Raw genomic sequence first — 11,667 nt, forward strand, 5'->3', positions numbered from 1 at the left:
CAAATTCAAGGAAAATAATTGAGTCTGCGGTTTAGAAGACTGATAGATTCAAAAGGAGCATTTGCGTCTTCAAGGAGGAATTCAAACACATCTCAAAGTGGTAGGAGGTGCGCTGGAGACCTTCGTGAAGCAAGGCCACTTCCAGCTCCACGTGCCAGGTACCAACCGAAGCCACTGCAGCCCGCTGTTGTCACCAGGTTAGGCTGCCTATCTTCCTCTCTGAGAGATCAAGCCCCACGCTTGATGTCTGGGCTGCCAGGGTGGGCGGGGACACCGAGACGGGGCGCGCCCACTCGGGGAGCGGCCCCCAAACCTCAGCCCAGGCCTCTCTTGGCCCCGGAAGGAAGCCAGGGTTGAAGAAGGGGGTGCCCCGAGCACGCCTCACCTGCAGGGAGTGCACATCCCGGGCTTTGATCCTCCGTGTAAGACAGGCCTGCCGGAGGCAAGGTGTGGATTCACCTCGTTCCTTCCTTTCTGCCACCCACCCGGTGTTTCCACGCAGCTGTCGCCGGGCGCTGGGACGTGGGGGACACTGGGGACAGCGAGGGGCCCCTCCACCCCGCGCCTTGGAGGCGGCGACAAGGCGGGGAGGGGCCGCCCGCCTCCCGGGGCCTGCGGCGGGCGCGCGTGGATCAGTGTGCAGAGCGCGGCGCACGGACTCGGCTGGCTCGCCCTGCGTGCGGGAAGAGGATGCTGGCCGGCTGCCCCGGCCTGGGCCCGCCATCCGCAGCGTGCGCCGCCGCCGCCACCGCCACCGCCACCGCCGTCCCCTGCGCCCGCCGATGCTGAGCCGCAGCCCCGCGCCTCTCCCGGCCCGACCCGGGGCCTGACGGCCAAGGGAGCCGCGCTCGGGCTCCGGGCGGACCAACTGGCGCGGCGGCGCGGCGGGGAGCAGCCTGCGGCTCGCTGAAGCCCGCCTGGCCCGGCCCCGCAGCCCCGGCCCTCCGGAGCGCGCGGCTCCCGAGTTCTCGTCCAGGTCAGCGCCAAGCCGGGATCCAGGGCTGGGCTTCCGCGAGGCTGCGGAGCCCGAGGTTGGGAAGGGGCTGGAGGGAGTCTCCCAGGGTTGGGTCGGGGAAAGGAAGTAAACAGAAGGAAGGATGCGGGAATCCCCAGGACCGCCCCTGCTCCTTCCAGGCACGTTTTATTTTTCAGCTTGGCGGGGATTGGGCCTGGAGGGACTTGAGGTGAGGAAGTCAGGGATAGAGCCGGGCAGGCGAGGGATGGAGAGGTGGCTAGGCCCCTCCAGAAGCCAGAGGCAGGAAACCGGGTGTCTGGGGTGGACCGGACTGAGTGTGTGTGGGCGTGCTTGGGAGACTGGGGTTGGAGGCTTGTGTAGCCAGGGATCTGCGTGAGGGGTGGGGTGGGTGGCTGGCGAGGAAAGAGGCGCTTCTACTTAGCCATGTCCTCTTAAGTTGCAGATGGTTGGTGCCACCTGTGTCCTGAGAACCTCCTTCGCCTTCCTGCCCCAGGTGATCTCCCTTCATCCACACCCAAGAGGAGCCTCCCCGCCTTCCCCGGTTAGGAAGCCCTGGTGAACAGCCTGACCCCCCCCCCGGACTCCTCCCTCGTTCCTTCGAAGCCGCCACCAGCCAAGATGCCGAGGAACCAGGGCTTCTCGGATCCCGAGTACTCGGCCGAGTACTCAGCCGAGTACTCGGTCAGCCTGCCCTCTGACCCCGACCGCGGGGTCGGCCGGACCCATGAAATTTCTGTGCGGAACTCGGGGTCCTGCCTGTGCCTGCCTCGCTTCATGCGGCTGACCTTCGTGCCTGAGTCGCTGGAGAACCTCTACCAGACCTACTTCAAAAGGCAGCGCCACGAGACCCTGCTGGTGCTGGTGGTCTTCGCGGCCCTCTTTGACTGCTACGTGGTGGTGATGTGCGCGGTGGTCTTCTCCAGCGACAAGCTGGCGCCCCTCATGGTGGCTGCCGTTGGGCTGGTGTTGGACATCATCCTCTTCGTGCTCTGTAAGAAGGGGCTGCTCCCGGACCGAGTGAGCCGCAGAGTGGTACCCTACCTGCTGTGGCTGCTCATCACCGCCCAGATCTTCTCCTACCTGGGCCTGAACTTTTCGCGCGCCCACGCAGCCAGCGACACGGTGGGTTGGCAGGCCTTCTTCGTCTTCTCCTTCTTCATTACGCTGCCCCTCAGCCTCAGCCCTATCGTCATCATCTCCGTGGTCTCCTGCGTGGTGCACACGCTCGTCTTGGGGGTCACGGTGGCCCAGCAGCAGCAGGAGGAGCTGCAAGGGATACAGCTGCTGAGGGAGGTGAGTGCCGCGCTCCTCCCCTGTCCATCCTGTGCCTTCCTTCCCCTTCCACCCGGGTCTCACCCAGGTGGGATTGCTTTCAACCCCCCCCCCCGGGATGGACACCCCCCCTCCCCGTGCCGTCTGATGTAGAACGTTGGGCCTCAGGGCTATACTCAGCCACCTGCGCTGAGCGGGGTAGGTGACGGTCCCTTGGAGTCTTGGTGTGGAGAAAGGCTTGCCCTGCCATTCCGTCAGTGACCCAGGATACACAGAAATGGCTGTTACCGAGATCCAAGGGAACGTGGGTGCAAGCCTGTTGTTGGGCAATGTGAAGAGCTGTAAGGAGCGGAGACGTGATTATCGGAGATCTTGCTTCTGCCCTAGAGTGTCTGTCCCCAGCAGATAGGTGATGTAAGGAAGGGTGGTCTCCCCATAGAAGTCAGGGTGTGGGGACACAGCTGTGTCTTAGCCACCGTGGTGTGGGGCATGCCGGTCCTAGCATGCTGTTTCTGCTGGGAAGGATGGAACGTGTGGCTTCTTCGTCTTTAATTAATTTGTGCCCCCACCAAGTGCTGAGAGAGACAGACATCCAAAGCCTGCAGAAGATGGGCTGGGACTCGGGCCTGGGTTTGTCTGGTCATCCCCTGAAGGGCTCCCCAGAGATGTGAGTCACTGGATTCCGTCGTATGGCATGCCTTCCACATTTTGACCTGAGAGCTGGGAAGTGACCAGGTATCGTCTAGCCGCTTCCGGAGTTCTTTTCCCCACACCTGACCGTTTTAGTCTTACCAAAGCCTTGGCATTGTCTGCTTGGGGTTGGGGGCATCGACTACAGTGACCCCAGTGGGACATCTGGTGGTTGATGAGAGAACTTTTGGGGGACTGTTCCGTTGGCTCCCATCTGATTAGAGGAAAACATGGCTTCTGCTGGGTTTGAACTTTTTTTTTTTGGAGACGGGGTTTCACTGTGTCACAGCTTTAGCTGGAACTCGCTCAGTAGACCAGGCTGGTCTCAAATTCAGAGATCCACCTACCTCTGCTTCCTGAGTGCTGGGATTAAAGGCGTGGGCCACCACTGCCCAGTGGGTTTTAACTTTTTTTTTTAGGTCTTGGTCCAATGTTCTTTCTGTTTTCCCGTTCTAGGTCAGGTAGAAATCTATTTCACAGATCTTTATTTTTTTTATTTTGAGGCGGGGTCTCATGTAGCCCCAAATGGCCTTGTTGCAGCTGAGGATGACTTTGAACACCTGACCCTCTTTGCTTCTAACTGCCAAGTGTTGGGATTACAGATGTGGGCTCCCGTGCTCAGCTAATTTCACGGAAGTTTTCTCCACGGCTCAGCTCTGGGCTAGAGCCTGTGGGGGTTTGTGGGCACACCACCATGTTTTTGTTTGTATGTTTGCAGCCTGGTATTGGGTGTTTTCTTGTGAATACCTGTCATTACTGTTGTGGCTTTCTGGGTTGGTGGCTTCCGCTTGTGCCCCTGCTTGTTCTGTTGGGGGAGGATGCCCATAGTCATTGCTGCTGGGGATTGGTCAGGACAGGTCGGTCTGGCAGCCTCTGGGGCTTGGGGACATATTCTGAACCATCACCTTCCAATAAATAAGCGTTTCTGCCTTTTTCCTCTTGCCAGGGTCCCTGGGCCTTGGGTATATCTCCCCAGTGTGTTGTTCATTGAGGGAACACGTCAGAAGAGCACAGATCACCCCCACTTCTGACCACACCTAGACCTGCTTGTTGGCCGGAGGCATTTGGGGTACAGAAAGTGTCTTCTAGTGAAATTGAGCAGTCCAACTCTAAACCTAGGGATGGGCACACAGGGGCCCTGCTATGACAAGAGATTCTAGGTTTTAGCAGGGAGCAGACTTGACTGATTGTAGATACTGTGTTCCCAAGAGGCCAGCAAACCACTGACCAGATTATAAGGGGGAGCTGTGTTCCCAGGGTGTGGTCTAGGAAGACTGCCCTGTGGGCCCTTTGACTGGTGGAGGGGACCCGATTGCTGCATCAGCTCTGTGTGGTAGAGGATGGGGCTGGTGGTCAGTCTAGGGGGATGACTGGCTGGGGGCCAGGAGCAAAAGGGTGTACCTGAAATTCAGCCAGAAGCCGCTGCTGGCCTGTGGAAACTGGCCAGCACTGAGCCGTGCCTGGATAAACCACTCTCCTGCCAAAGTCTCTACTTAGGCAGATTCTGATTTGTTCCAGAAACGGTCAGAAGGTGTTAGCACAGGTGAGAGTCTGGGAGAGCATCTAGGCCAGAGCCCCCAGGCCATAGGGAAGGAATCACAGATAAGCAGCTGCTGCTGACTGGCAGCAGAAATGAGGGGCGAGCCCAGGGGTGCTGACCTCTTGGCCAGGGCTCCCACATGGCGGTGGGAATTTGTCCCCTTAGCCCGAGAGCAGGATCCTGGCTTCTCCTGTCTACTGGCGACAAGTACTCTGCCTGTTTGTCACCCAGATCTCTGTAGAAGGCACAGCTTGTAGAGACCCTGGGTCTCTGTTCATCAAGTAGATGGAAACATTGTCATCTCAGTTTTGAACTTGGATTTAGCTAGTTTGAGGTCCTTTGCCTTGGAGCTTTGTGTCGGTACTTCAGGCCCATGCCACTCTGGGCCTCGCCTTCTCCAGTCAGCAAGAAGCTTAACTTGGAGGCTCCCGGAGAAGGAGGACCATGGACCTGGATCCAGACAAAGTGTAGCCACAGGGCGGGTCCTGGGTCACAGCTGTAGCCTGGGTCCCTGCAGATGAGTTTTGAACTCAGGATTACTGGTCTTAAAAGAGACCAGGGCTGCAAAAGAAGAGCGAGATCCGGTTGGGATCAGGGGAAAAAGGTAAAATTAGTAACTCAAGAGTAAAGATATTCGAGGCTGGGTCCACAGCTCAGTGGTGGAGTACTTGCCCAGCACGCTCGAGGCTCTCCGAATTGGTGCTCCAGCCCCCCCCAATAATATACAAATACATATTTATAAAATAAAAAATGTATAATAAGAATTTTGCGAGGCTCAGAGGTTAAGAGCACTGACTGCTCTTCCAGAGGTCCTGAGTTCAATTCCCAGCACCCACATGGTGACTCACAACCATCTGTAATGAGATCTGGCGCCCTCTTCTGTGTACATAATAAATAAGTAAATCTTAAAACAACAACAACAAAAGAATCTTGCATCCCAGGGGAGCATGATCTTGACATGAAACAGTGCCTGGAACTTGGCTTTGGGGATAGAAGGGAGAATAGGAGTCCTCCCAAGGTTAAATTAGGAGCCTGAGATAAGAAGCTGGAGGCCCAGATTACAGTATGTGTTCCAGAAGTTTCTGAGTCAGTTCTTTGGGACCAATGTGGCTTTCTTTTTTGATTTTTTAATGATTTGTTTATTTTTATTTTATGTGTTTTGCCTGCATGTATGTCTGTGGGAGGGTGTCGGATCCCCTGGAACTGGAGATAACAGACAGTTATGAGCTGTCATGTGGGTGCTGGGAATTGAACCCGGGTCCTCTGGAAGAGCAGCCAGCGCTCTTAACCACTGAGCCATCTCTTCAGTCCCATGATGTGACTTTTCACAAGGTGCCTCGTTACCCAGGCCCACTCAGCAAAGTCTTCCTTCACTTAGAGCTTTCCTGCATCCCATCTCTGAGCACTGTGGAAAGCAAGGTCCGCGCAGCGTTGCCGTGGGGACTGATGCCTAGGACCCATGTCCCCTGGGTGTGGAGAAAAGCGTCATTCTTTCACCCTAGTGTTTACTCCTCCGGCCTGTGGGATGGAAACTCCCTCGGGGATGAGCAGGGGAGGGGTTAGAGGGCCAAGCATTCAGGTCCTCCATCAGGCAAACTCCCCCACATTCCCCCCCCCCACCTGGGCTCACTTTCTTCTTCAATTTCTGCCCATGTGTTCCTCCTCCTCTTCTCCTTGCTTGTTGACTCTGGCTAGGTTCTCCTGGGTCATGGAGGTGGGCTCCATTTCACAGAGGACACCTGTGGTTCTGGGCAGGTCTCGGGGTTTTGGTTACGACTCTGAGTAGCACCAAGAAAGTGGTTCCTGTGCTAGATTGGTGCCAGAGTCGCCTGCAGCCCCCCCACACCCAGACACACACCCATGTCTGTACTTGGCTCTGTCGGGGAAGGACTAGAGGTAGACTTGGGATGTGTGGCAACCTGACCATCTTGTCCTGGATTCTTCTCAAGGGGCCAGGAGGTGGGGTTCCGGTGAGGAGGCCGTGTGCAGGTGGACGGATGGGAGTCGGGTGGTGTTGGGGCCTCGGAGATGAGGGAATGACAGGATATGACAGAGTGAAGAGTAGAGAGCCTTGCGGCCCTTGGGTCTGGGGCAGAGAGGGGCAGCCATGGATGGGATGGTCAGCTGTGGGATTCTCAGGTCAGGCCTAGGGCTGACTGGCAAGGAAGGGTGAGTCAGGAGGAGCCACAGGCTCCCTCATCTGGGTTCTGACAGCTCTGCCTCTTATAGCACACGCCCCTGAGATGAGGTGAGGAGCAGCTGATGGTTGGGGATGAAGGGAACCCGGCAGGGTGGAGGGTGGATGACAGAGCCAAGATGGCGGGAAGCACGTCTCTGGCCCGTCACTGCCTCGGAGACCCTTGCACACACTCACAAGCTTCTGTTAACTTGTGCTGTGTCTCGTTCAGAAAGGAGGGCCTAGGAATCCCTGACAAAGAGTCTGTAGACTGACTCCCCAGCAGGAAGGCTATTTGGGAGCAAAGGTCTCCAGTGGAATGAGCAGCCCGCTGAGGTCTTTATTTGCAAAGTGAAACAGGATGAGGCTGTGGACGGGACCTTTTCATGCTTACAAATGAGACACTAAGTTACTCACTTCAGGGAGGGCCGGGGGAGGGCCCTGGAGAGTTTCAGCAAAGAGGGTGGGTGAGGGGATAAGGCGTCCAAAGACAGCCTTGCCCACAGCGGGAGCCAAAGGTGTCATACATACACACTGTCCCCGTGCATTCTGGAGGTCAGCTCCATTTCCCAGATGAGGGCACTGAGGCTTGTTAAGATCAAAGGAGGCAGGGAGGGCTGGATTGCTGGAGAGTCACCTGGAAGTGGTGACGGTGCGGAGGGGCTTTGGAACAAGGCGAGGCGTCTGGGCCACCTGCTATGGCTGCCCCAACACCCTTGTCGACAGTGCCCAAGAGATGGGAGGCCCCGGAAGGTGTTAGGAAGCCCTCCCCTCTACTCCCGGGAAGTGGGTGCGGAGAGGGTGGAAGCCTGTAACAGAAAGTTCTTTGTGATGCCATGGTCAGGTGGATGTGAGATGATGTGGAGAAGGATGAGGGGAGCCAGGGCTGGGAGGAGGAGGAGGAGGAGGAGGAGGGCGGCGGGGCTGGCCTCGGGCCTGGGCACCTTAGCAAAGAGGAAGCCGCACGTGGGAGAGGCGCTGGAGACAGACCCAGGAGGAATCCCACCTGGGCCCTGCCATTGTCCCAGAGTGAGGGTGGCAGCTGCCCCTCTTTGAACAGCGTACAGCTGGGCATCTCAGGAGGGACCGGGATCCCGAGGAGATGAAAATGAGGAGCGGTGGGGCCATGGAATCCAACTTCGTGATTGAAGGATAATGAACACATCGGTCCAACACATAAATGTTTTGCAGAAACCCCTCTCAGTCCCGTCTCCCTGGTCACATGTCTCTGTGGTCTTTCCTGATCCTTATCTCGGTGTAAACAGAGCTTTCCTAGTGTGTCTTGATGGTTCACAAGCAATGTAGGGCCCACCTTTCACCCATATTATTTCATTGACATTTTGTGGTTAGCTTTGGTGTTCCGTGTTTGGGATGTTTTGGGTCAGCGTTTTATAGACAGCCTGGAATTTTTTTTTTTTTTTTAAGGGAAACAAGCTCAGGGCTGAGCCAGCTGTGGGGACTGAAGCTGTTTGGTATGAACACATGTGTGCACACACCAGCACACATGAACCCATGCTCGCTCTCCAGGGCTTGGTAAATTCTCCATGTGAATCGCTAGGATTCCAAGTTTCTTGTTCTTTAGTCCCCCATCTAAGTACTGAACCAGGCCAGACCCTGCTTAGCTTCCGAGATGAAATGAGATTAGGTGTTCAAGGTGGTATGGCCGTAGACCTTCCAGTTTGTGTGTAACCACAGATCTCTCAGGTGGTCCAGCCTAGAATAATTATTCTGTCATTTCCCACCTGTCCCCTCACCAGATGATGCATCCTTAGTCACAGTCCAGACATGTATGCCTTAACAGCACTCAGGATGAGGCCCTGCCTGTGTGTGCAAGGTGACCAGGTGGCCACTATGGCCGATGCTGGTCTCAGTGCAGAAACTGTCAGGATACCAACAACACTCAGCCCTTGGCCACTGATGTCCATAATCGGACTGTATCGTTCCCTTTACTGTAATATAAAGACATTCTGGAAACGTGTGATACCTCCAAGATAAACGTGTTTGGACAAATAATTCACTTGAGACTGTGGAAGAACTTCACTAAGGTGGGATGGCCCGTTCAGCATTCTGTTGTTTCTCGAAGTCCTCTGGGTTGGCTCTGTTCTGATGGTAGTTTTATGATTTATGTGACACTGTCTGGGGTCGCTGTCTTTGGCTGCTGGGCCTGTTCCATTCAGAAGTCCGTGTTTGGCGGATAGCTCTCTTGGCGGGCTCTCAGAATGCCTTGCCCTGCTTCGGAAGCCTTGATACCTCTGTAGCGCCTCTCCATGTAGCTCCTACGGCTCCCTCACAGCACACGACCTCTGGGGGAAAACGGCAGTGCCCAGTTTTTAAAGACTGTTGTCTCAGTAGTATTGGTCAAAGCAATATCAGGTTGACTCAAGTGCAAGAGGCAACTGATTTTGCTTCTTTTTTTTTTTTTTTTGGTTTTTCGAGACAGGTTTTCTCTGTGTAGCTTTGCGCCTTTCCTGGAGCTCACTTGGTAGCCTAGGCTGGCCTCGAACTCACAGAGATCCGCCTGGCTCTGCCTCCCAAGTGCTGGGATTAAAGGCGTGCGCCACCACCGCCCGGCCTGATTTTGCTTCTTAATGTGAGGGTGACATAGTATGAGACAGGGATGGAGTCGTGACAGCCATCATCCGAGACTGTCCCAAGCTAGGAGGCACAAAAAATGACCCTGGGGAGAAGGGGCTTCATTTTATTTCATTTTAAATTTAATTCTTACGTTGTTAATGTCATTGTGTGTATGCATGTGCACGGTGTGTTTATATGAGTGAGTGTGGTCCCAGGTGTACATGCTATGGTCAGAGGACAACCTTTGGAAGTAAGTGGGTTCTCTCTACTGTATATCCGGGGGCTGGAACTCAGGTCACCTGGCTTGTGTGGCAATCACTTTTGATTGCCTGCCGAGCTGGGCCATCTCACTGGCCTGGGACTCAGTTTTGAAGCTGCCAGTCTGCATATGGGATACAGGATGTTCCATGGCCGTGGGATGCTTAAGAAGTTGGACGTGTGGTCCAGAGCAGGGCCGTGTTTGCCTTCGTTACACTTTTGGCTCCCAGCTGGGATTGGTGGTGCACACGCTTGTGATCCTGGACCTTGGAGACCTTGGAGGTCAGTCTGAGCTACATACTGAAGGCTCTGTCCCAACACCTCCCCTTATGATCCTCCACCAGATCCTCTGTGAAGTTGCTCAGTTTTTCAAAAAGTTTATAAAACTGCTTTAACGGGCGGTGGTGGCGCACGCCTTTAATCCCAGCACTCAGGAGGCAGAGGCAGGTGGATCTCTGTGAGTTCGAGGCCAGCCTGGTCTACAGAGCGAGATCCAGGAAAGGCACAAAGCTACCCAGAGAAACCCTGTCTCGAAAAACAAGACAAACAAACAAAAACAAAAAACCCAAACAAACAAAAAAAACCAAAACTACTTTATACTTAGCGTGAAGATGGCTTTCGAACTGTTCTGCTTGGGCTGTTTTCCCTTCCATGCATGGGAAGAATTTGTTTTCCTGACTCCCCACTGCCCCCCCCAAAAATGTTTTTGAGACAGCTCACTTTGGCCAGCCTGGCTTCAAGGGTGAGGCTGGCCTTGAACTTTTGATTCTCCTGCTTCCTCCTCCTGACACTGGGATTACAGGAGCATGCCACCATGCCCAGCTTTCCTGCCTTTTCAAATGTGAGCTAGATCTTAAGCCCAGCACATTGTGCCAGGTCACAGGAAGCCATCCCTACCTCAAGAGATGCCCTCTAGCTACACCCTGGCGCCAGTCTGGCCTTGCTCTGCACACAGCAGATCCGACATCCGAGTTTCTTCCCCGGGAGGCAGGGTTTACTTATGTGCATCTTTTAGGCATGTGCAGTGTAGCATTCCTGATAGGCTGCCACATGCTTCAAGGAGGAGAACGGCCTGTTGTGGAGTCCCCTGAACGTCCCTCACAGGGCCTTGGTTGCATCTGTTGGTCGATGTCTGTGGAATGGTTTTTTTTTTTTTTTTTTTTTTTTTTGGTTTTTCAAGACATGGTTTCTCTGTGTAGCTTTGCACATGTCCTAGATCTCACTCTGTAGTCCACGCTGGCCTCAAACTCACAGAAATCCACCTGCCTCTGCCTCCCGAGTGCTGGGATTAAAGGCGTGTGCCACCACTGCCCAGCTGAATGTTCTTTTTTTCCTTCTTCCTCTTCATCTCTTACTGAGGCTGAGGAAATGTTCTGGTGTTGATCTTGGTGGCTTGAGAGTGATTTTTTTTTTTAAAGCAAGATTTAACTATCTCTTTTAAAGATCTATTTATTTTTATTGTATGTGTCTGAGTGTTTTGTTGCCCGAGTGCATGTATGTGCATGCCTGGTTACCCTGGAGTCCAGAAAAGGGTGTTGGATCCTTGTGGGGGACCCACTCCCACTTTTACCTGGGTACTCTTGAGGAGTGAGAGATAAGAGATTTAGATGGAAATACAGAGGGGAGAGAAACAGAAACACAAGATAGCCTTGGGAGGGCCTGGATCCTCACCTACCGGCCCAGAACTTTATTCAAAAGGGCTTTTTGTAACAAATGCAAGGGGTGAGGCAAAAGACCTCCCCTTGCTAGATACAACCAAGTGTAGACCCTTCTGAACACCTGGTACCCAGGCCCGTGGTCCAGTCATCCCCTTACGCAGTCCTGCTGGGTAAAGCAAGCTCAGATTTCACTAGGAAACCTCTGGGGGTTCCCACAGATCCCCTGGAACAGGAGTTCTGTGTGGTTGTGAGCCACCATGTGGGTGCTGAAAACCAAACTCGGGTCCTCTGCAAGAGTGAGTCACCGCTTCAGCCCCCAAGGTTTCTTTAACCCTTAGAGTGCTGACATTCCTCCTTGGCTACTTGGCGACAAATATCTTTCCTGGTACAAGCAAAAAGCAGCAACAAAGGCGGTGATTTTAGGAGTTTGGAAAATGAGTCATGGACATTCTCCTGGCCTAGTTTTAATCCAGTCTTCGGGCACAAGTGGCTTGCATAAGATCGCTCAGAAGATCCCCTGGGC

The 11,667-nt window shown here is 54.5% G+C and overlaps 1 protein-coding gene across 8 annotated transcripts in view; it reads left to right on the plus strand.

Annotated features, from left to right (window-relative positions):
• The first annotated feature begins 299 nt into the window (after positions 1 to 299).
• Adcy3 (adenylate cyclase 3) overlaps positions 300 to 11,667 on the plus strand; it is a 76,424-nt gene continuing 65,056 nt past the window's right edge. For 2 of the 8 annotated variants that reach the window (XM_028875204.2, XM_028875234.2), the window contains exons 1-2: positions 455 to 976; positions 1,413 to 2,269. In XM_028875204.2, the coding sequence (XP_028731037.1) occupies positions 1,595 to 2,269 (675 nt within the window). In that variant the 5' untranslated portion in view covers positions 455 to 976; positions 1,413 to 1,594. The other 6 variants (XM_028875212.2, XM_028875241.2, XM_028875221.2 and 3 more) reach the window with 5 other exon arrangements.

This window comes from Peromyscus leucopus, chromosome 22 (genome assembly GCF_004664715.2).
Source record: "Peromyscus leucopus breed LL Stock chromosome 22, UCI_PerLeu_2.1, whole genome shotgun sequence".
NCBI lineage: Eukaryota > Metazoa > Chordata > Mammalia > Rodentia > Cricetidae > Peromyscus > Peromyscus leucopus.